This window comes from Mesocricetus auratus, unplaced genomic scaffold (genome assembly GCF_017639785.1).
Source record: "Mesocricetus auratus isolate SY011 unplaced genomic scaffold, BCM_Maur_2.0 Super-Scaffold_100022, whole genome shotgun sequence".
In the NCBI taxonomy this organism is placed as follows: Eukaryota; Metazoa; Chordata; class Mammalia; order Rodentia; family Cricetidae; genus Mesocricetus; species Mesocricetus auratus.
The window spans coordinates 1,779,194-1,800,151 of NW_024429203.1; the positions used below are offsets into that span (position 1 = coordinate 1,779,194).

Sequence of the window (20,958 nt, forward strand, 5' to 3'; positions counted from 1 at the left end):
AAACACCAAAAAAACCTAGGCTGGGTGGTGATGGTGTACGCTTTTAATCCCAGCACTGGGAGGCAGAGGCAGGTGGATCTCTGTGAGTTCAAGTCCAGCCTGGTCTACAGAGTGAGTGCCAGGAAAGCCTCCAAAACTACACAGAGAAACCCTGTCTCTGAAAAACAAACAAGTAAAAGAATTAATTTTTCTTTCTTTTTTTTTTTTTTTTTTTTTGATTTTTCGAGACAGGGTTTCTCTGTGGCTTTGGAGGCTGCCCTGGAACTAGCTCTTGTAGACCAGGGTGGCCTCGAACTCACAGAGATCCCCTGCCTCTGCCTCCCGAGTGCTGGGACTAAAGGTGTGCGCCACCAGGCAAAGAGAAATAAAATTAAATGTAAAAAAAGAGACAGTGTCTGTCTTGTCAGCATGTAGCCCAGGCTTCCGTTGAGCTGAGCCGGGGATGGCTTCTTTCTCAGCCATGCGGCGTTTTGCCTGTGTGTGGTGCTCAAGAACCCAGAAGAGGGCATTGGATCCCCAGGAAACTGGATTTGTAGCTGGGTATGAGCAGCCATGTGGGTGCTGGGAACCAAACCCGGGAGCTTTGGAGCAGCAGCTGTAGTCTTAACCAGGGTGGTCTCTTTTTCCTTGGTGACTGTATTGGTCACTTTTCTGCTGCTGTGATAAAACTATCCAGACAACTCTCAGAAGGAGGGGTCTATTTGAGCTTATGGTTCCAGAGGTAGAATCCATGATGGTGGATTGGGGGCAGGACCACAAACAGGAGCAAAATGGGAATGCAGGCATCTGAACTATTAGAGCTTGCCATCAGTAGCACACTTCCTCCATCAAGGCCATGCCTCCTGAACCTCCCAAGTAATGCAATGGTCAAATGTCGCAGCCTATAGGGACACTGTCCTTTAAAACACCATAGTGATCAAAAGCTGCCCCCTAGTGTAGACTTTCAGGCACATTTTAGGATTGAATTTAGAAACTAAATAAAATGTTTCAACATAGAAGTGTATCAAATGTGCAGGAATTTACACAGCCAAGTTTCCCATTTTCTCTATCTGTTGTTCCTTCAAATAAGCCTTGAAGCCTTTATCTAATGCTGCAAACTACTAGGCATGGGGCTCCTGAGAGCTAGAGCAGCACTCTCCCATAGAGCCTTGTCCCAGCCGCTCACCAGGAGATTCTAGGCAAGCCCTCTTAGACATGGAGCCAGGTCCCTTGATAAAACATTGCATTTGCTGTCTTGAGTTCCTTGACCTAATTAATATCCACTTCCCTACCCCCTCTCTAGAGCAGCTGAGACATCACATGACGCAGATCTTGCCTGAGGACACTCAGGTTGAGTTTTGACCCCTAGATGACAAATCATTTGGTTTTGCCAGTGGTCGGCATGTCTTGGGTGGAGGTTTCCCCTGTAGCCCACTGACACTTGGGGTTAGAGGGAGGACACATTTCCCCCTGCAGTGTAGAGCTGTTGAGCAGTGGTGGGGTGACTGGTTGTATGTTTGGGGAAGGGGTGGGGACAGGAGTCTCTTTTGGTGCCCCAGTGTGTGTGCAACTTCCTGCTACAGAGGAAACAGTACAAACTTACACTCGCTTCTCCTTTCTCCACTGTGGTCTCAGGGCTGGCAGGGAGCCCCAGATCCTTGTGACCTCAGCCAGCTTTCCCAGCCCTACATGGGAAGAGAGATGCCCTGGACCATTCTGCTGTTTGCATCTGGTGAGTCTGAAGCTTGCCCTTGGAGGAAGCACCCAGCTGCCCCTCCTCCCTGTCCACCATGCTGCCATGTAGGGCAGACAGCACAGTGGGGCTGCCCTCTCCAGTTGTTAGATGAGTGGGAGCCCCACAGTCAGCCTAGAGCCTGACAGCCAGTCTTTTCATGGGAGCTTTCTCATCCCACCAGCAATGTCACTGTCTGTGACTCAGGACTGTGGCACTCAGAGTAAGGGACTGGGGGACATGTGATGTCAGGGAAGGTTAGCTGGGAAGTTCTGTGGAGTTTGCAGGCAGCTTGCTCAAAAGCCTAAGGACAAAACTCAGGGTGGAATGCCTGCCAGGGATGTATGTGGCTGTTTGTTTATTTCTTTGTTGAAAGACGGGCTGATGAGATGGTTCAGGGGGTAAAGGCACTTGCTGCCAGCCTGATGACCTGAATTTTATCCCTGACACTCATATAGTGGAAGGAGAGAACCAACTCCTGCAAGTTGTCCTGTGATTTACACACACACCACAGCACATACACACCACAGCACACACATGCCACAGTACACACACACCACAGCACATACACACCACACCACACACATGCACACAGTGATTTACACACACACTACAGCACACACATACAGTGATTTACACACACACACATCACAGAACACACACACAGTGAATAAAAAATTTAACCAAAAAAGACAAAACAAGGGGCTGGAGAGATGACTCTGCAGTTAGGAGCACTAGCTGCTTTTCAAAAAAACCTGGGTTCGCCAGGTGGCCCACACCTTAATCCCAGCACTTCGGAGGCAGAGGCAGGCAGATCTCTGTGAGTTCGAGACCAGCCTGGTCTACAGAGCGAGTTCCAGGGCAGGCTCCAAAACAATACAGAGAAACCCTGTCTTGAAAAACAAAAAACAAAACAAAAAAACCAAACAAACCAAAACAAAAAACAAAAAAACCTGGGTTCAATTCCCAGCACCCACATGGCAAATACAACTTTAACTCGGGTCCAAATGAATTTGGCACTCTTTTCTGGCCTCCATAATGACCAGGTACCCACATATTGCCCAGACATGCATGCAGACAAATCACTCATACGCAGAAAATACATTTTAAAAATACAAAATGGATTGCCTCTGCCTTTCTGGTCACGAAGTTGTGACAGCTAGGCAAGAGACTGGTCCCTTCCAAGGCTGCTTCCTACAGAAGACCCACTCCAACCCCTCCCCCCACACCAAGAAGTAAGGCAGATTCCTCTGCCCTCCTGTCTAACTACTCATCCTTCACCAAGCAACATGAACTCACCTCTTGGATTTTCTTTTTCTTTTCTGGCCTTGTGGATGAACCCAATGTCTCACACATGCTTGGCAGAAGCACTGAGCCACACCCCATACCCTCACTGGGGAATTCTAGGCAGAGACTCTACCACTGGGTCACACCCCATACCCTCACTGGGGAATTCTAGGCAGAGACTCTACCACTGGGTCACACCCCCAGCCCCTCACTGGGTTATCCTAGGCAGAGGCTCTACCACTGGTCACGCCCTCAGCTCCTTGGGGGGGTTATCTATGCAGGGGCTCACCACTGAACCACCCATCCCCGCTCATCTGTGTGTCCTGTCCACCTTCTGATCGTCTTCTCGCAACATTTCCTCAGGCTGGAAGGTTCTTCCTTAATCTTCACAACAGTCCTTCTCCACTAGCAAGGCTCAGAGTATATTTCTTCTGGGAAGTCCTCTGAGGTCACCCTGGTTCACAAGTAGTCTTCTCCATTACCCAGCACTCCTCTTGCAGTTTCCTGAGGTCAGAACTTTTGTTTATTTCCTTTCTGCCCTTATTATTTTCTGTGTATGGGTGATTTGCTTACTTGCATGCCTGGGTATTATGCGTACCTGTGGAGGCCAGCAGAAGGCATCAAATCCTTTTGGATCTTAGTTGCAGACTGAGATGTGATCTGCCATGTGGGTGCTGGGAATCACAGCCAGGTCCTCTGGAAGTGCAGCTAGTGCTTTTAGCCACTGGGCCCTGTCTTTAGCCCCAGTTTCTGTTCATTTCTTTTCTGTGAGACAGGGTTTCGCTGTATTGTTTTGGAGGCTGTCCTGGAACTCTCTCTGTAGACCAGGCTGGCCTCGAACCTACAGAAATCCACCTGCCTCTGCCTCCCAAGTGCTGGGATTAAAGGTGTGCGCCACCACTGCCCAGCTGGCTTCTGTTCATTTCTATAGTACATTGCCTTGTCCCTAGAAGGGTCTGATGTATAGTACTGTTGACTGAGCATCGTTGTATTGTTATATAATAATCACTGCCACTGTCAATAAAATGATTTAAAACAATGATATTCAGGGACTGGCGCGAAGTTAAGAGCATTGGCTGCTCTTCCAAGGGACCTGAGTTCAGTTCCTAGCAAGCCCATGGTGGCTCACAAATATCTGTAATGAGATCTGGTGCCCTCTTCTGGCCTGCAGACATACATGCAGGCTGAATTAATCTTAAATAAATTATCTTAATTTATCCATAATAAATTAATCTTAAAAAACAACAACAACAACAAACAACTGGGTAGTGGTGGCACACACCTTTAATCCCAGCACTTGGGACGAAGAAGCAGGAGGATCTCTGTGAGTTCAAGGCCAGCCTGATCGACAAGCGACTTCCAAGACAGGCTCCAAAGCTACACAGTGAAACTCTGTTTGGAAAAACCAAACCAAACCAAACCCAAAAACCAAAAATCAATGGCACTCAAATGTGCTGGGTACACAATCTTCTAAACAGAGGTATGTAGGATAACCAGCTACAAACATTAAGGCTCAGGGGGCTCAGGGCCTGGAGGTATAGTTCAACAGAAGGTTAGGATTGTTTGATCCCCAGCGCACACACACACTCACGCACACACTCACACACACACACTCTCACTCACACACACTCACACCCACACACTCACACACACACTCACGCACACACACTCACACACACACACTCGTGCTCAGGAATAGACAAACCGCACAAGGACACTGTAGAGTAGGTGATCTGGTCCCATGAACACAGCCAGCTCAAACTGTCCTTCTTCATTGCAGGTTCCTTGGCTATTCCTGCACCATCCATCTTCTTGGTGCCCCCCTACCCAAGCAGCCACGATGATCCCATGTACATCTCCTGTACAGCCCCAGAGGACTTCCTAGGGGCCAATTTCACCCTGTTCCAAGGGGGAGAGGTGGTCCAGCTCCTGCAGGCCCCCTCGAATCAGTCCGGTGTAACATTCAATGTGACTAGTGAGGCTGCTGGGGGGGACTTCCGCTGTCAGTACGGTGTGCTAGGTGAGCACAGTCAGCCCCAGCTGTCGGACCTCAGCCAGCCAGCGCGGGTCTCCTTCCCAGGTAAGACTCCGTGCAGAGCCCTGGCCATCTGCCTTTGCCCTCCTTGGAATGCTTCCGTGCAAGTCCACAGTCCAAGTCTACATGTAAGTCAATCTGAAGGAAAAGCGGCAGCCACCTGAGAGACACCAGGACTTACATCAGGGAAATGGTGTGTGTGTGTGTGAGACACAGAGACTAAATAAATGTAATAAAAATTTTAAATTATCATTCTTTGAGCCGGGCGTTGGTGGCGCACGCCTTTAATCCCAGCACTCAGGAGGCAGAGGCAGGTGGATCTCTGTGAGTTCCAGGCCAGCCTGGTCTACAGAGCAAGTGCCAGGACAGCCTCCAAAATAATACAGAGAAACCCTATCTTGAAAAAACAAAAAAAAATTATCATTCTTTGTTTTCTTTTTTTTTCAAGACAGGGCTTCTCTGTATTGTTTTGGAGCCTGTCTTAGAACTCACTCTGTAGACCAGACTGGCCTGGAATTCACAGATCCACCTGCCTCTGCCTCCCAAGTGCTGGGATTAAAGGCGTGAGTCACCACTGTGTACCTACCATTCTTTCTTTTTGATGGTGCTGGGAATGGAATCTAGAACCTTTTTACATTAGGCAATCTTTCTATTCTGAGCAATATAGTCCCTTACTGGCTTTTTAAAAAAATATTTATTTATTACATATACAGTGTTCTGCTTAAAAAGCAGAAGAGGGCACCAGATCTCATTGTGGATGGTTGTGAGCCACCATGTGGTTGCTGAGAATTGAACTCAGGACCTCTGGAAGAGTAGCCAGTGCTCTAAACCTCTGAGCCATTTCTCCAGTCCCGTTTTTGTTTTTAAGTGTGTGTGTAGGTCATTCTGTATCCTAGGCTGGCTTCAAATTCTCTAGCAAATGCTAGCCTTGAGCTCACAATCCTCAATTTTCTACATGCTTGGTAATCAATCCAGTCTTGGGATGGGCTACCATCCGGAAGGAAGAAACTTTCTTACAGGTCCGTTAGTCTTCACTGGCAGCTACCTGACTATGTACAAGGCTCTGGAAGTTTCCAGACCCACCTACACTCAAGATGCTTGGCTGGGGCATCTCTTGGGAAGGGTGGAGCTCCAGGAGGCACCCAGTCTCCTGTCCTCCTTCACCTCCCCATTCTCTTCTCCTCTAGTCCCCACCTGGATCATGGTGCTCTCCCTGAGCCTGGCCGGAGCCGTCCTCCTCCTCACAGGGCTGGTGGCTGTCGCCGTGGTGGTCAGGAAAGGTAATGGGGCAGCTGGCAGCCCGAGCTGCTCAGTCTTCCTCTTTCGTCTTTTGAGGCAGGGTCTCACTGTGTAGCCCTGGCCACCCCAGAAACCACAGATCCACTGCCTTTCTGCCCTTGGAATGCAGGCATTGCGCTACCATGCCAGCTCCTTCTCTTTCCCCTCCCCCATCATGTCACTGAGGCCGATGTTGAAATCCTGTTTATTCCTGGATTTTTCTTTCCTTTTTGGGGTGTGTGAAAATGTGGCTAGAACTTGAACTCCTCTTATATCAGCTTCCCAAGTGCTACAATTCCATATGGACAACACCACACTGTTTTATTTTAAATTTTCATTTTATTTTTTATTTTATGTGTATGGGTGTCTGCCTGCATGCACATGCCAAAACAGGGCACAGGACTCCTGCAATTGGAGTTACACACGGTTGAGCCATCATGAACTTTAGGAGGCAAGAAGGCAGTTCAGTTCAACATGACTTTAAGTAGCCAGTGTTGATTCAAACTTCAGAAGTCTGGCCCCAAGTGGTTTATTTTAGGTATATTAAGCATAGTACAATTTGGTGAAAATTTTCCTGGTGATAATGAACCCAATCCCATGAGCACAATAAAGCTTAAGACACGGCATTGAGACTCTCTGTAAAGGACATGACACCTTCCATTAAGATAGGTTCTACAGACTACATACGACACCTTCCAAGAGGATAGATTCTATACATGGACTGAGAAAAGCAAGCTCATGATGAGGGTTTGAGGGAAGAGCTGGTGTGGTCTCAGTCACAGATGCCACAAAGGTCACACTATTAACCATGCTCACTCCCAGCCTTCTGGGCTGATAGATTATGCATCCCTTCCTTTGCAACCTGTGTGTTCACCATACCAGGTTCTGCTAGTGCTCACCTGTGAGCATGAGGACCCCCATGGGAATTGAGCCTGGGGCCTTTGGAAAAGCAGCCAGTGCTCTTAGCCATGAGCCATCTCTCCAGCTCACCAGGACTGGGTTTTTTCATCCATGTTTTCAGGAACATAGAAACAGTCAGTCTAGGGAATTCTTTTACCAGAATTCAGCAGTGGGGCACCAGCAGAACTGAGGACAGATGGAGGGGGGGGGGAGACTGACATATGGGACTAGACCATCCCTTCAGGTATCACGATCTATGGAGGCTCAAGTCTCTTGCATAAAAGGCATAATGGGCATCCCTGTCATGCCAGCACTTACTAGTTGAAGGCAGAAAGATCAGGAGTTCAATGTCAGCCTCACTATATAACAAGTTCCAGGCTAACTTGGGCTATTCGAGACATGTCTCAGAAACAAAAGCACAGTCCCATCTGTGTTCAACCATTCCCTCCAAATGTTTCTAGGACCTTTATCCTCTAAACCAGTGGTTCTCAGCCTTCCTAATGCTGCAACCCTTTAATTCAGTTCCTCATGCTGTAGTGACCCCAACCACAAAATCATTTTCATTCCTACTTCATAACTGTAATTTTGATAGTGTTGTGAATTGTAATGTAAATATTTTTGAAGTTATAGGTTTGTTGATGGGGTTATGACCCACAGATTGAGAACCACTGCTCTGGACTCTGTATATTAGGCTGTGGCTTTGTTCATTCCATTCCACCTCAGCTCCTGGCCACAATGGTGACTCCTTTCTAACAGAGTTTACCGTTATGGGGAGGGGTGTGGAGGTTGCATGGTTCAGTTCTCTTTTGTCCCCATGTGGGTTCCCAGGATCCAATGCAGATCTTCAGGCTTGGCAGCAAGTGTTATGACCTGAAAAGCCACCTCACTATCACCCCCTCGCCCCAACCCCAACCCCACTTTTGACAGCTATCATGTCACTCAGGCTGGCCTCAAACTTGCTCTACAGGTGATGGTGGCCCTGTACTCCTGATCCTCCTGCCTCCACCTCCCTAGTGCTAGGGCCACAGGCTTGTATTGGGAAATGTCTAATGGGATATTCATGTTTTTATGGTTTTTGTTTGTTTGCTTGTTTTGTTGAGACAGGGCTTGTCCATGTAATAGTCCTGGCTGTCCTGGAACTTGATCTGTAGTCCAGGCTGGTCTCAAACTCACAGAGATCCACCTGCTTCTGTCTCCTGGGTGCTGAGATTAAAGGTGTGCACCACTACCATCCAGCTTGAAATTCATAGCTTTGTTTTTATTTTTATTTTTTAAGATTTATTTTTTTACTACTTATACAGTGTTCTGCCTACATACCAGAAGAGGGCACCAGACTGAATTGTAGATGGTTGTGAGCCACCATGTGGTTGCTGGGAATTGAACTCAGGACCTCTGGAAGAGCAGTCAGTGCTCTTAACCTCTGAGCCATCTCTCCAGCCCGAAATTCATAGTTTTTAAGAAGAGTAATTTTACATGTTTGCACAATTTTGAAGATTTTGTTTGGATTTTGCTTTATAGAGACAGGATTTCACTTCACAGGCTAGACTGGTCTGGAGACCTTCGATCTCCCATACAGATCAGGTTGGCCTTGAAAAGTAGGTAATCCGCCAGGTGTTGGTGACCCATGCCTTTAGTCCCAGCACTCGGGAGGCAAAGGCAGGCAGATCTCTGTGAGTTCGAAGCCAGCCTGGTTTACAGAGCTAGTTCCAGGACAGCCTCCAAAGCCACAGAGAAACCCTGTCTCGAAAAAACAAACAAACAAACAAACAAACAAACAACAACAACAAAAAACCCCTCCAAAAACAACAAAAAAAGAAATGTAGGTAATCTTCCTGCCTCTGCTTTCAGTTTGCAGGGATTATAGCCGTAAACCACCACATTGGTAACTTGAAGTTCTTTGTTTTTGTTTTATAATAAACATACATTTATCATAAGTCAAACACACAAAAAAATAAAAGTTCGTTCAGTAGATAAAGATGCATGCTGCCAATCATACCTACTTAAATTTGATCCTTGAGACTCTTGGTAGGACAGCTGACTCCACAGTTCTAACCTCTAACCTTTCCTCTAACCTCTGCATATGCCCTATGGTGTGTGTACTCACACCCATACCAAAACATGCAGACATAGAGTAAATAAAGGTTAAAAAAAAAACCACCTAAAATGTATCAGGTTGAAGTGGTAGTACACACTTGTAGCACCAGAAGTCAAAAGGCTGATGAAGGAGGATTGTGATTTAGAGACCAACCCAAGGTGGACCCTGTCTCAAAGAAACAGATCAAGGGGTAATGTCGCACACCCATAATTCCAGCATTTAGCAGGTAGAAGGAGGACCAGGAGTTCAAAGCCAGCCTTGGCTACATAGTGAGTTCAGGCTAGCATGAGCCACACAGGACTGTTTCAGAAAATTAAGAGGTGGGCATGCTGGTGTTTTTTTTTTTTTTTTTTTTTTGGTTTTTCGAGACAGGGTTTCTCTGTATTGTTTTTTGGACCATGTCCTGGAACTCGCTGGGTAGACCAGGCTGGTCTCAAACTCACAGAGATCCGCCTGCCTCTGCCTCCCGAGTGCTGGGATTGCTGGTGTAAATTTTTTACCCTGTACTCAGCAGGCAGATCTCTAACTACAGTCTAATCTACGTTGTGAGTTCTAGAACAACCAGGGCTGCATGTGAAACCCTGCCTAGGAAACAAGACAAAAAACATAAACCAAGAAAGTTCTTTGTATAGCAGATCTATGTGGAAAAGGCAAGGCTGGGGTCCATACAGGTCAAGGGAGCTTTTGGTTTCATGGGTGTAGACATTTTTCAGCAGCTACCAGATCCAGAAAAATCTAACCAGTGTCTGTCTTTCTTCTAGCTAAAATAAAGAACTTACAGAAGCAGAGGTGAGATCCTCCAGGGCAGTCTGTCATCATTTCACTGGCTGGGCAGACCTTCACCCACTACAGTGCCCTCTGGTGGGAGGACTGATAAATGCACAAAACATGAATTATTTATTGCGTACTGCTGTGTGCCATGGTGCTCTAAAACCAGTGTTCCCCACTTCCTTCCAGTGGTCCAGATGAATCCCATTTTCCAGATGTGAATACTGAGGCCTGGATTTCAGTCACACGGGACCTAGCAGACCAGCTACCTTACTTACCTCCAGCTCACTACTGGCTGCCACAATATTGTCCCAGATATCTAGATACTCAGGACTCTCACTGGGATTGTGCCATGTTAGACTTTCCCTAGGTGTCCCTGGGTCCTAACAGACAGAGAGCTGTCACTCAGTCTGATGACTAGAAGTGAGAATGCAGGTATTTGTGATTGGCAGGGGATGAGCACGTGGTAAGAGCAAGCCATAGCAGGAGTCGCTGGGGGAGGTTCTTGAACAAGTGTCCTATTTCATGAGGCACCCTTTCTTCTGAATCCCTTTGCAGAGAGCGTGAGTCCTGCTGGGCTCAGATCAACTTCACCAACACAGGTCTGTTATGCCTTCCATGCTTCCCTGAGTGAAGTAAGCTTCAAAATCCTGTTGCTACTTGGACCCTTTCTATGGCCTCTTGTTGCTCTTGGGGTCCAAGCTCTGTCCTCACCCTTTCTGCTGGGTCCCCACTTTCTGTTTCTGTCTCCAGCCTCTACACTGGCTCTACCCACTGCCTGGAACAGTCTCCCTGCAGCTTCAATGTACATGCTACCCTCCCGGAGACCTTCCCTGATCCCCACACGGCTCTGCGCTGTGCTCATAGACCACCTGTGCTCTCAGCACGTGACATCGCTCGTGACTTTCTTGTTCATGACTATGAGTGTGGGAGAGTGGCATGCCACCGTGCATGGGAGGAGGTCAGAGGACATCGTGTGGGAGCCAACCCTTCCCTCTACCAGGTCCCTTTACCTGATGAGCCACCTCACTGGCCCCTCCCAGCCCCGTGTTCACAGCTTACCCTGTGGTGACTGGAAAGGAGCAGGAGAGGGTCTTCTGCAGGGTGGACTCTGGGTGTTGAGGTCTTGGGACAGGAGCAGGTGGGTGCCAGGCAGCGGCCCCACCCTTTGCTGACTCTGTTTTCTGTTTCAGACATGTCCTTTGATAACTCTCTGTTTGCCATCTCCACGGTGAGTAGCTCTTTTTCTTAGTCAAGTTTCCTGAAGACCAACAGGCTAAGCTTGAGAACCAGGAAGAAGCCCACAGTCACAGAACTAGGACTTGCCCATAACCCTGGGGCTGGTTATGAGAAAGTAGGGGATCACAGGGCCATATTGTCACTGGATTGGGTTCAACCCTTGAGGATGGTGAGAGAAGGTTTGGAGTGACCCAGTGGCCTTTTCAGTTTCCTATGTGGAGCCTCGTGGCACACTGATATGCTCTCATCTCCTCCTGACAATAATTAAAAAAAAAAAGACAAACTTATTTTTTTTAAGTCAGTATAGGGGCTCACTCCTCTAATCCCAGCACTTGGGAGGTGGAGGCAGAAGAAATGGAGGACTGCCTTGAGCTTGAGACGAGCCTGGACTACACAGTGAGGTACAGGTCAACCTGGGCTACAGAGTCCCTATGGCCCCTACTTTATTTATCTTGTGTGTGTGGGTGTGGAGGGCCACAGCATAAACGTAGAAATCAGAGGTCAACCTGCTGAAGGTGGCTCTCTCCTTCTACCATTTGAGCTCCAGGAATCAAATTCAGGTCATCAGGGTTGACCAAAAGTGCTTTGAGCTGCTGAGCCATCTCAGTGGCCTGAGTCCCCATCTTAAAGGAAACATCGAGGAGGGCAAAGCGGTGCACACCTTTAATGCTAGCACTCAGGAGACAGAGGCTAGACTCATCCATAGAGTGAGTTCTAGGACAGCCAGAGCTACACAGAGAAATCCTGCTTCAAAAGTCAATGAAACAAAACCACAAAACAAAACCTGAAGAGGCAGCTGCATTGGTAGAGTCAGAGCCCAGTGTGTATGAAGCAGGGGGTCCCAAACTCAGCACCACACACAGAAAGAAACAACAGGGAGGGAGGGAGCTAGGGAGAAAGGTTTGCATGGGCCTGTTACATCTGTTAGGCTTCAGCTCTTGGACAGTTCCTGAACTGTGCAGATAACCTAGAAGACAGGACATGGTGGCCAACACTGGGAGGCTGCAGCAGGACTGCGGCAGGTCTGTCCAGTCTGGGGCAGCCAGGACAGTCCAGCCCCTAAGGCTTTTTTATTGTTGTTAGGCTTGGGTTGGATCTTGTTTCCAGACAGATTGGTCACAAACTCACTATGTTGCTGACAATGCACCTGAACACCTGATAATCTTACAGCTACCTTCCAAGTGCTGTGATCATAGGTGTGCACCATTATATTCTGTTTATGTGGTGCTAGGGATGGATCCCAGGGTTTACCGCATTTTAGCCAAATACTCTCCCATGAGTCACCCTTTTGAGACAGGGCCTCAATATGTAATTGTTCCCCCCATGGTCCCAGGGCTGTGTAAAACACTGCAAAACACACGCGCACACACACACACACACACACACATCTCTCTCTCTCTCTCTCTCTCTCTCTCTCTCTCTCTCTCTCTCTCTCTCTCTCTCTCTCTCTCTCTCTCTCTCATGTCTCGGGGCAGGGCATGTACCAAAAGTCTCAAGCCCTATTTCCTGCCTTTCTTGATTTGCCTATTCTCATGTGAACAATATATTTCTCCTTTTGACTGGCTATCGGGCTAGGTTCAACTCACATAGTAACCTTAGGTTTATCCCATTTTTTTTAATTAAAAAAATGTAATGGTGTTTTGCTTGTATGTATGTTTATGTGAGAGTGTTGGATCCTGCAGTTACAGACAGTTGTGAGCTACCACATGGTTGTTGGGAATTGAACCTTGGTCCTCTGGAAGAGCAGCCAATGCTCTTAATTGCTGAGCCAAATCTCTCTCACCTATTTTTATTTATTTATTTATTTACGTTTTCAAGGCAGGGTTTCTGGAACTCTGTTAGAAGACCAGACTGGCATCGAACTCACAGAGATCTGCCTGCCTCTGCCTCTTGAGTGCTGTATTTATTTTTAAAGAAAGATCTCTCTATGTAGTCCTCGAACTTAGAAATCCTCCCACCTCTATGTCCCAAGTGCTGACCATGGGATTAAAGGTGTGGCTATTAGATCTAGCTTCTTTCTTTAAGTCAGGGTTTTACCAGCTGGGGAGTGGTAGGGTATACCTTTAACCCCAGCACTCAGGAGGCAGAAGCAGGGAGATCTCTGTGAATTCAAGGTCAGTTTGGTCTATAGAGAGAGTTTTAGGACAGCCAAGGCTACACAGAGGAACTCTTGTCTCAAAAAAAAAAAAAAAAAAAAAAAAAAAAGGGAAAAGAAGGAAGAAAGAGTCTCATTGTTTAGCTGGTTGGCCTGGAACTCACTATGTAGCTCAGGCTGCTTTCCAATTGTCACCATCTTCTGAGTGCTGGAATTAAAAGCGTGGTGCCCTGCTGTATCTTCCTTTTACAGAAGAAGGCTCTGTGTCTAGACAGGGATCTTACCGGGGTCATTGGTTAGGGACCTCAGGCTGCCTCGGCCAGCTGGCTTCAGTCTTGAAAGGCTTAGGGGTGCACTGACGGGGTACAAAGGTGAACCTGCTCATCAGGTGCAGCCACCTCATGCACCCCTCTTTTTCAGGCCTCTGGGGCATGGAGACTATCATCTGAAGCTAAGACATAGGAGAGTAAGGCCAGGCTAGGGAGTGACAGCAGTGGGAACTGAGCCCAGGCCTCCGGCCCTCCTCCCTCCTCAGAGCCACTGGAGGTGGAGATATGGGGGGGGGGTGAGAGGGACCTGAGAATTTGGAGCAGGGGGAACTCCCAGATTCTCACATGCCAAATCACTCAGTTCTTTTTCTTTCATGGACAAAGAAAATGACTCAGGAAGACATGGTGGCAACCCTGGATGCCCATCCTTGCAACTCAGGGCCTCATAGGAGGCCCACCTCTACGCCATCCTCTCCAGAGCTCCCTGAGTTCAGCACTTTCCGGACCTGCCAGTGAGGAATGAGGACGGCTTGCTCTCCCAGCCCCACTGCCCACAGCTGCACAAGCTGGACATCTGTGAGACACTCAGTAGTAGGGAGGGACTCCTGGTGTTGTGACCTTCCTCGAAGAAGACAAGAAAAATAGTCAGGGTATTAGCCTAGAGGCGGGACAGAAAGCCAGAGCCCCTTTGTAGATTCCCTGGATTGGTCAGATCACCAGAGAAGTGTCAGCATTGCATCTGGACGCCCAGCTCACCTGACTTCCAGATGGGGGTTTTCTGCTGTTTCTAGACAGGGTCTCACGGTGTAGCCCTGTCTGTCATGAACTCACTGTGTAGACCAGACTTGCCTCAAACTCACAGAGATCCACCTGCCTCTGGGATTAAAGGTGTGCACCACCATGCCCAACTTCAGGATGCTTTTGCTGTTGTTGTTTGAGACAAGGTTTCTCTGTGTAGCCCTAGCTCTCCTGGGATTCACTCTGTAGACCAGGCTGCCTGACTCTCCCTCCCAAGTGCTGGGATTAAAGGCTCCCACCCCCCCAGCCCAGCAGGGTGTATGCTTTTTTAGTGACACGATTTCAATTAGTAGCTCAGGCTGGCCCAGAGATCACATCATCCTGTTCCTTCCTGAGATTATGGGCTTGTACCATTGGAGGTGGGAGGCTTGGGAAGACGCTGGGTGTTTTTTGAGTCCTGCTGGCACAGCTCCTGTTAAAGCAAACCTAAGGCCTCAGGTAATCTTTAAATTTGGGAGTGCATGGCTTGGGGGGTGGGGAGGGAGTTGAATGGAGGTACCATACCATTGAACTTCAGTTAACGTGTTGCATGAGAAATGTTTGGGAGTGCAGAAAGGGAATGGAGCATTGTGGAGACCAGGAACGTGGGAACCAATGGGTCTTAAGGACCAAGAGTAAATTAGAGGTCCCAAAGGGCCCACCAAAAAGTGAACAGCAGATGGCACTGTTGAACACAGTATCTAGCCATCACTGGGGGCCTGACAGTGAACTGGAGAGGAGAGGTCCGGGGGAGAAGTAGAAGAACTTCCTCAAAGATGGAAATTCAATGAGAACGCTAAACTCCGCAGGGTGGGTCAAAGCGCTTTCATAGTGGAGCGGCATGGGGCGGGGCCACCGACAGAGGCGTGCCTGCAAGCCTGCCCCACATCCAGGTCCTTTTCCTGCCCGGGAGAAGAGAACAAGGCGGAGCGCCTCGCTACGTCAGGGGCGGAGCCTGGGCCTGGGGGCGTGGCCGAGCACCGGGTTTGGGAACCCTCCTCCTAATTGCCCAGGCCTAGGAGCAGGACCGCGGCCGGGAGGCCCGACCTTCTCGAAGCAGGGCACCGGCCCCTGACTCACGCTTCTGCTCCGCCCTCAGAACGCCTGCAGTTTGCTGCTAACCGCGGCTCTTCAGGGGCGGAGCCAGCTCTCCTCGGGGCGCAACCTCGCGGACCAGCGCCTACTCACCCCCTAGCGTGGTCGCTCGCTGGACGCCGGCCTAGGGGCGGGGCCCAGCCATCGAGGGGGCTTTTCTTCCTAGTGGGTCACCGGTTCCAGACTTAAGGTCCTCTACCTTTCTTGAGCTACTCCACTGTGGTACATACAAAGCATGGTCGTTCGCGTGCCGCCGGCCTGGGGGCGGGGCGTGGCCGAGAGCAGCCTCCTGACGCACGCGGCGCGGTGGTTCGCAAAACGCCGGCCTGGGGGCGGGGCCGTCTGGTCCTTCCGGGGGCGTGCCCGACAGGCCAAGCACCGCCTCCTGGCGCATGCCCTGCCCATCTCTCCAGAGCAGCTGCGCCGCGGCACAAAGCGCCGCTTCACACGCAACGCGGCCTCGGGGCGGAGCCTAGCGCCTCTGGGGGCGTGCCATTGCGCTAAGTACCGCCTCTCGACGTAGGCTCCTTTACCCGGCGTGCCGGGGCGGCTAAGCCACCTCACAAAGCAGCGACCGTTCCCGTGGGGTGGGGCCGGCCCCACCCACGTCGTGCTCGCTCTCGCCGGACTTTCTCAATCGCCAGCAGGGGGCGCTGCGCCACCGAGCCTGCCCGTGGCGGCGGCGGCGGCGAGGCGGCGCGTGGCCGGCAGGCGGCGCGCTGCCAGGCTCGGCCTCGGCCTCGGCCTGCGCGGCGGCGGCGGCAGCGGCGGCCTGGGCCCGGGTGCGGCGGCGGCGGCGGCGGCGGCGGTGGCGGTGGCCGTGGTGGCAGCGGGGCCTGGAGCCGGACCTAAGATGGCAGCGGCGGCAGCGACGGCTGTGGGGCCGGGTGCGGGGAGCGCGGGGGGTGGCGGGCCCGGGTGGCGCCGGGCCCTGCGCGACAGTGTCGGTGTTTCCCGGCGCCCGCCTCCTCACTATTGGCGACGCGAACGGCGAGATCCAGCGGCATGCGGAGCAGCAGGCGCTGCGCCTCGAGGTGCGCGCTGGACCAGACGCGGCGGGCATCGCCCTCTACAGCCGTGAGTGCTGGGGACACCCTGGGGACGGCGGCGCACGAGGCCGGCAGCGCGGGCGCCGGGGGAGGGGGCGGGCGAGGGGACTCGGGCCGAGCCAGCGCACGCGGCACCCTAAGCCCGCCGGCGAGATGGCAGAGAAGGCGTGCGCGGGGACCAAGGAGCCTGAAGAGGGGCGCGGGAAACAGTCGGGAGCCTGAGATTTGCGGGGGGGGGGTCTCGTGGCAGGAAGTGGGGCCCCGAGGATTCGGGGGGGATGATACAGAGGGGACTGGAGAGGAGATTGAGAGGGCTCTTGGGCGGGTGTGGTTTGTAGATCTCGTCTCGGGGGACATCCTCTACACACGCACAGGGACATTTGAAAAGTGGCTTTCAGTGGGCAGCTCCGGGAAGACTGGGTGCCGCCCTTGTGGAGGAGGACTTGGGATTCAGGACCCCCCCCACTCCCTCACAGACACACGCACACACACACACGCACGCACGCACACCACCTCGATTGGTAAGCTTTAGAATTGGGCACAGATATAAAGGTTCCCACCCCCATCCCGCATGGAAACGTGGAAGAGGGGAAGGCCGGCTTGCTGATGGCCGGCTTTAGAAGTCAAAAGGTAACGCCACCTCCCTCGACACGCGCCTTATGTCTTCTTTTTTAAGGATGTGAGAAGCTGGTGACATTATCAGAAGCGCCTTCAAAACCTGACATTTCAGTGGGGAAAGGGGGGAAATCGCAGTGTGTTTGCCCAGGGCATCCCCCACCCCCAAGCTTTGTCGTGCTACCTTCATTCTTTCTCTTGCTACTCTTTCTTCTGGCGGATTCTTCGGTGGCATTTTGCTATTCTGTTTCATGGTCTTTGTCTCCCAGGGTTTCGTTCACTGATGCTCTTAAGGGGCCACCAAAGAAAACTGGTTTGGTTTTGGCCTGTGGGAATTTTTCCCCCTCCTTGGTGAATGGGGTGCTGGGAAGGGAAATGTGTGTAGCAGTCTGTTCAGATGGGTTCTCCTTTCTTTGCCTTGACTTTGAAAACACGGGAGAAAGAAGTGTGTCTGGTGGGGCTTGGGCAGGGCTGGGGTCTCCTTGACCACTCGAGGGGAAGGGGAATTTCACAGATTAGGAATTTAGGACTGGTAAGGAAGCAGAGCTCTGCAGGACCCCAGACCCCTAAGTAAGCTGGAGGTGCCTGGGCCTCCCCTGGAAAGTTTCTGGGGAGCTGGATGTGGTGGGGCCAGCCTCCCTGTGAGCACAGCACTTGGTAAGCTGAAGCAGGAGGACTGAAAGCTAGAGCAAAGCTTGAGTGGTGTGGGCAGATCCTTCCTCAGTCACCAGGACAAAATTCTGGATGCCTTGGGTTGTGAACTTGACAAAAACACTTTTTTTTTATTTTTGGTTTTTCGAGACAGGATTTCTCTGTGGCTTTGGAGGCTGTCCTGGAACTCGCTTGGTAGTCCAGGCTGGTCTCGAACTCACAGAGATCCACCTGCCTCTGCCTCCCGAGTGCTGGGATTAAAGGCGTGCGCCACCTACGCTCGGCCTTATTATTATTTCTTTATGCATAGTTTTTTATCTGTACCCCAGGAGAAGGAATCAGACCTCATTATAGATGGTTGTGAGCCACCATATGGTTGCTGGGAATTGAACTCAGGACCTCTGGAAGAACATGTAGTGCTCTTAACCTCTGAGCCATCTCTCCAGCCCGACAAAAACACTTTTATTATTTATTTTTGGTTTTTTGAGGCAGAGTTTCTCTGTATAGTCCCCAACTATCCTGGAACTCACCGTGTAGACCAGGAATGCTTAAAACTCACAGAGATCATCCTGCCTCTGCCTCCCAAGTGTTGGGATTAAAGACGAGCACTACCACCACCCAGCTAAAAAAAACATTTTTATTTATAAAATTTATTATATTTACATAATTGTTAGTTCTCACATAATCCCTTATACCCAATTCATCTCTATTCTTAGAAGCTCATCTTATTCCAGGAGAATATTTACACTTTGTGTTTTTTTTTTTTTTTTTTTTTTTTTTTGGTTTTTTGAGACAGGGTTTCTCTGTATTGTTTTGGAGGCTGTCCTGGCACTCGCTCTGTAGACCAGGCTGGCCTCGAACTCACAGAGATCCACCTGCCTCTGCCTCCCGAGTGCTGGGATTAAAGGTGTGCGCTACCAACGCCCAGCTACACTTTGTGTTCTTGTTTTGCTGTAATTCTCTAAGTTGCCTGGGGGCTCAGCATGGGTGAAGATATGGGTTCTGTTCCCCGCAGTGAAAGAGGAACATGAACTAGGGATATCGCTCAGGTAGAACATTTGCTAGTAAGTTTGAGGCCTCGGGTTAGATTCCCAGTATCAACAAAGCCCCCCAAAACAATCCTTAAGTAGCAGGTATGATGGTGCAGACCTGAATACCAGCATTTAGGATACTGAAGCAGAGGAAACTCAGTGTTTTTGTTTTTGTTTTTTCAACAGGATTTCTCTGTGTAGCTTTGTAGACCAGGCTGGCCTCAAACTCACAGAGATCCATCTGCCCCTGCCTCCCGAGTGCTGGGATTAAAGGTGTGTGGCAACACTGCCCAGCCACCCCATTTCTATTATATATTTATCTATTTGTTTGTGTAGGGGTGTCTCATGTCACAGTGAGAATGTGGAGATCAGAGGACAGTTTGCAGGAGTTGGTTCTCTCTTTCCACTATATGGGTCCTGGGAATCAAACTCATATCATGAGACTTGGTAGCAAAGTGCCATTACCCGCTGAGCCATTTTTGATACAGTCTTGTGTTTTCCAAGCTGGTCTTGAACTTGAACTTAATTTGTAACCTAAAGTGGCCTTGAACATTGTGCTACTTCCGCTTCCTTCCTGCTGGGATTATAGACTTGTAATCCCATTCCTGAGTTTGGGGTGTGGCTAAACATGGGTTCTGAAGACAGAGCTGGGTGTGGAGATTTCTAATGGTCTTTGTAATCAGTGACAAGTTTGGTGAAGTAGAGCAGTTGGGATATACTCTCATATTTCCTGGCCACACTCTGAAATTAAGGTGTCTGCAAGGTCACTCCCTCTGGAGTGGAAGGGAGAAGATTCCAGTGACTGCAGGAACTCTTGGCTTTCTGTAGCCAAACTCTAATCACCCCTCACTTCCTGTGGCTTCTCATTTGCCTCTGTGCACTTGTTTCCTACTTTTGTTTTGAGATGACCTCATGTAGAGCCTTCTTGGGGCCCCAGTGCTTTGGTCAAGCCAGAAGACACTGACCTGTTTATGAGCCTGTATGCTTCTAGCCAAGCTGTTTTCAGACCCCAGAATCAGAATTTGTACATAGGCTGTAAGGAGGGCTTATCAAAATACCAGAAGAATTTTTTTTAAGCTTTTGGAGACAGGGTTTCTCTGTGTAACAGCCCTGGCTGTCCTGGGACTCGCTTTATAGATCAGGCTGGCCTCAAACTTAAGATATTCACCTGCCTCTGTGTTCCAAGTGCTGGAATTAAAGGTGTGCGCCACCACTGCCTGGTCAGAAGGAATCTTGTAGTGCTTCAAATGTGTAGAGATCTCTGTGGCTCATGTAAGAGCCCTGAACTCAGGAGTCTGGCTGGTGCTGGTCAGTCATGTATTTTAGTTAACATTATGACCATCTGTGCCTGTTTCCTTACCTGCAGCAACACTTCTCTGCCTGGTGTGTTCCTCCCGCTGGCTGAAAGGCTTGAAGAAGAGGTTTTGTGGAGCAGGGGGTTTGTAGCAAGTGTTTGTCAACAGTACATTTCTAAAATTATATGTTCTTTGGTAACTTCACATATGAATACAATGTATTTAGATCACATCCACAACCCCAGCAACATTTTTACAGATGTTATTTTTTATGTTATATTATTATTGTTACTGATATATTGAGACAGTGTTATATTGCTTGAGCTGGCTTCAAATACACAATGTAGCTGAACCTTCAGTTCCTGAACCTCTTGCCTCCAACCTCTCCAGGGCTGGGCGACAGACATGCAGCAAGCACCATGCTGGGTTATGGTGTGCTGAGGATGGGACCCAGGGCTGCCTGTGCGGTAGGCAGACATTCTTCCCACTGAGCCTCAGCCCTAGCTATCAGGATCACATAGGAAAGAGCTGGTTTTCTAGGATGTCCCCTTACATCTTGTATCCCATGATGGGAGAGAGATTCTTGGGCCTCCATTTCTGGGCAGCTGTGCCCTGCATTGGGAAATGTGGCAGCTAGCTCCAGAGGGCTCCATTCTGGTCCCCCTGCATAGTAGTTACCCTTCCCAACTCTCCTGGTCATTTGAAGTCACTCTGGCTGTTATCCATGGGGACTGTCCTATCCAGCAGCTACTGTAACCAGGCCACTCT

The 20,958-nt window shown here is 49.8% G+C and overlaps 2 protein-coding genes and 1 long non-coding RNA gene across 8 annotated transcripts in view; 2 read left to right on the plus strand and 1 right to left on the minus strand.

Annotated features, from left to right (window-relative positions):
* Window positions 1-1,530: 1,530 nt before the first annotated feature.
* On the plus strand, window positions 1,531-14,578 carry CUNH19orf38 (chromosome unknown C19orf38 homolog). Of its 6 annotated transcripts, XM_040730089.1 has the most exons (8): window positions 1,554-1,711; window positions 4,779-5,078; window positions 6,221-6,313; window positions 10,068-10,095; window positions 10,633-10,676; window positions 10,828-11,035; window positions 11,268-11,305; window positions 14,062-14,201. In XM_040730089.1, exons 1-7 carry the CDS (start codon window positions 1,669-1,671, stop codon window positions 11,278-11,280), a joined length of 729 nt encoding a protein of 242 aa, XP_040586023.1. In that variant the 5' UTR covers window positions 1,554-1,668; the 3' UTR covers window positions 11,281-11,305; window positions 14,062-14,201. The 6 variants fall into 6 exon arrangements, with proteins under 6 accessions (XP_040586024.1, XP_040586026.1, XP_040586023.1 ...); XM_040730092.1 differs by lacking the exon at window positions 10,828-11,035 and having other exon boundaries at window positions 1,553-1,711; window positions 14,062-14,578; XM_040730088.1 differs by lacking the exons at window positions 11,268-11,305; window positions 14,062-14,201 and adding an exon at window positions 3,362-3,507 and having other exon boundaries at window positions 1,587-1,711; window positions 10,828-11,249.
* On the minus strand, window positions 8,535-16,060 carry LOC121133479. The gene is made up of 3 exons (XR_005870333.1): window positions 15,643-16,060; window positions 11,137-11,335; window positions 8,535-10,176 (listed from the first exon to the last, which is right to left on the minus strand). It is a non-coding gene; the product is annotated as an uncharacterized LOC121133479 (long non-coding RNA).
* A 327-nt stretch (window positions 16,061-16,387) lies between these two features.
* The window catches only part of Carm1 (coactivator associated arginine methyltransferase 1), a 46,052-nt gene continuing 41,481 nt past the window's right edge, over window positions 16,388-20,958 (plus strand). The window contains 2 exon segments of the mRNA XM_040730199.1: window positions 16,388-16,456; window positions 16,458-16,626. Of these exon segments, the coding sequence (XP_040586133.1) occupies window positions 16,403-16,456; window positions 16,458-16,626 (223 nt within the window). The 5' untranslated portion in view covers window positions 16,388-16,402.